Genomic DNA, 1985 nt, shown 5'->3' with positions numbered 1-1985 from the left:
GTAGGAGTTGTTTTTAATTTCATGTATGTATAAATCCTTTAGTTCTCTTTTCCTTTCTTTCCACTGAAACAGCAAGAGATACTTCGTTGAGCAGCAACACACTGGCAACAAACCTGCACTGGCCCCAGCAGATGAGAAAACTCCCTGCTTGTAAACATCAGGAGAGCTAGAACAAGCAGTGATGATTTTTGCCTTCAGAGGAAACTGATTCCTGCAAGATTTGAAGCTCACTTTCTTATAAAGAAGAAGAGCAGCCTGTGACTGACACAAAGCTCTCTGTAAAGGCAGATTTTTTTTATGTTTTTACTTGCAAAAGTGACTAAAGAAAAGTCCTGCTTGACTCCGTCCCATGTACACAGCAACAGCTTGGAAGGACTTTTTTCTTCTTTTTCCTCCCTTTCTTTTCTCTAATGTGTTCTGCCAGGTCCAAAACCACTCGTGACTTCAGCTCCTTTGCTGACAATGAATACCACACACTTGGCGTTTTCATTTCAGCCCGTGCTGCTTAATGTCACTGAAGACTTCAATGACTCAGTTCTGAACAGAAGCAGCGATGGCTTTTGTGAGCAGGTCTTCATAAAAGCTGAGGTCTTTTTGACTTTAGGGATCATCAGCCTCCTGGAAAACATCCTTGTCATTCTTGCAGTGCTGAAGAATGGAAACCTGCATTCTCCCATGTATTTCTTCCTTTGCAGCTTGGCTGTGGCAGATATGTTAGTGAGCATGTCAAATGCCTTGGAGACTATTATGATTGCGATCCTGAGCAACGGCTATTTGATCATCGATGACCACTTCATTCAGCATATGGACAATGTTTTTGACTCAATGATTTGTATTTCTTTGGTAGCCTCAATTTGCAACCTCTTGGTTATAGCCATTGACAGGTACATAACTATTTTCTATGCTCTCCGTTACCACAGCATCATGACTGTGAAGAAAGCTTTAACCTTGATTGTGGTCATTTGGATTGCTTGTATCATCTGTGGCATCATATTCATTGCCTACTCAGAAAGCAAAACTGTCATTGTCTGTCTCATCACCATGTTCTTTACCATGCTTTTTCTCATGGCCTCCCTGTACGTCCACATGTTCCTGTTTGCACGCCTGCACGTTAAGCGGATCGCAGCCCTCCCTGTGGATGGGGTGCCCTACCAACGGACCTGCATGAAGGGAGCTGTCACCATCACTATATTACTTGGTGTCTTCATCGTTTGCTGGGCACCTTTCTTCCTTCACCTCATTCTCATCATTTCTTGCCCAATGAATCCATACTGTGTCTGCTACACTTCACACTTCAATACCTATCTGGTCTTGATAATGTGCAACTCAGTAATTGATCCACTCATTTATGCTTTCCGGAGTCTAGAGATGAGAAAAACTTTCAAAGAAATAGTGTGTTGCTGTTACGGCATGAGTGTGGGACAGTGCATGCTGTAAACATCTAGCTTGGTGTTGAGACTAGAGGGAATGCACACAATAGGAGCACGAACATATGTATGTATCTAGATATGTAACAGCTCCACTTTAAAAGCAGTGCTTGAAGGAAAGGCACAGGAAAGAAAAAATAACCTCCTACTTGATGCCTTGATTCATACTTTTCAAAACAAAAAAACAGATTCAACTCTGTTATTTGAAGTTATTTCAATAGTTAGAAGGAAATCCAGAGTGGCTTACAAAATTGCTTAAGAAACTTTGTGGAAAAATGATACCTGAAAGGGAATACTAACTTACAGAGATTGAAATAATATTCTCTCTGCCACTCATTTGTACCTGTTGCTTTATTTCTGTGCCACTACCAAGAAGTCAGTGTTTTCTAAAAGATTCCACTAGTAACCTCTACGGAAAGCTATTCACTTGCAAGACAAATCAAAACACTAACAGGCAGCAGCATTGCGCTACACTTGCTCGTATGCCTCCACCTTTTATTAAAAAGATGATTGACTTTTATGTTGCTTCCTATAAAGCAACTCGAGTAAAATTTTTGA

The 1985-nt window shown here is 40.9% G+C and overlaps 1 protein-coding gene across 1 annotated transcript; it reads left to right on the top strand.

Annotated features, from left to right (window-relative positions):
- Positions 1-462: 462 nt before the first annotated feature.
- MC3R (melanocortin 3 receptor) lies at positions 463-1437 on the top strand. The gene has a single exon (XM_008947314.1). The coding sequence runs from the start codon at positions 463-465 to the stop codon at positions 1435-1437; it is 975 nt and encodes a 324-aa protein (XP_008945562.1).
- Positions 1438-1985: the final 548 nt, after the last annotated feature.

The sequence above is a fragment of the Merops nubicus genome, unplaced genomic scaffold (genome assembly GCF_000691845.1).
Source record: "Merops nubicus isolate BGI_N331 unplaced genomic scaffold, ASM69184v1 scaffold18829, whole genome shotgun sequence".
NCBI lineage: Eukaryota > Metazoa > Chordata > Aves > Coraciiformes > Meropidae > Merops > Merops nubicus.
The sequence above is the reverse complement of the archived record's forward strand: the minus strand, read 5'-3'. Positions and strand labels throughout refer to the sequence as shown.

Excerpts from the sequence above, each read along its gene's own strand:
- MC3R (XM_008947314.1), top strand. The coding sequence starts at position 463 with ATGAATACCACACACTTGGCGTTTTCATTTCAGCCCGTGCTGCTTAAT.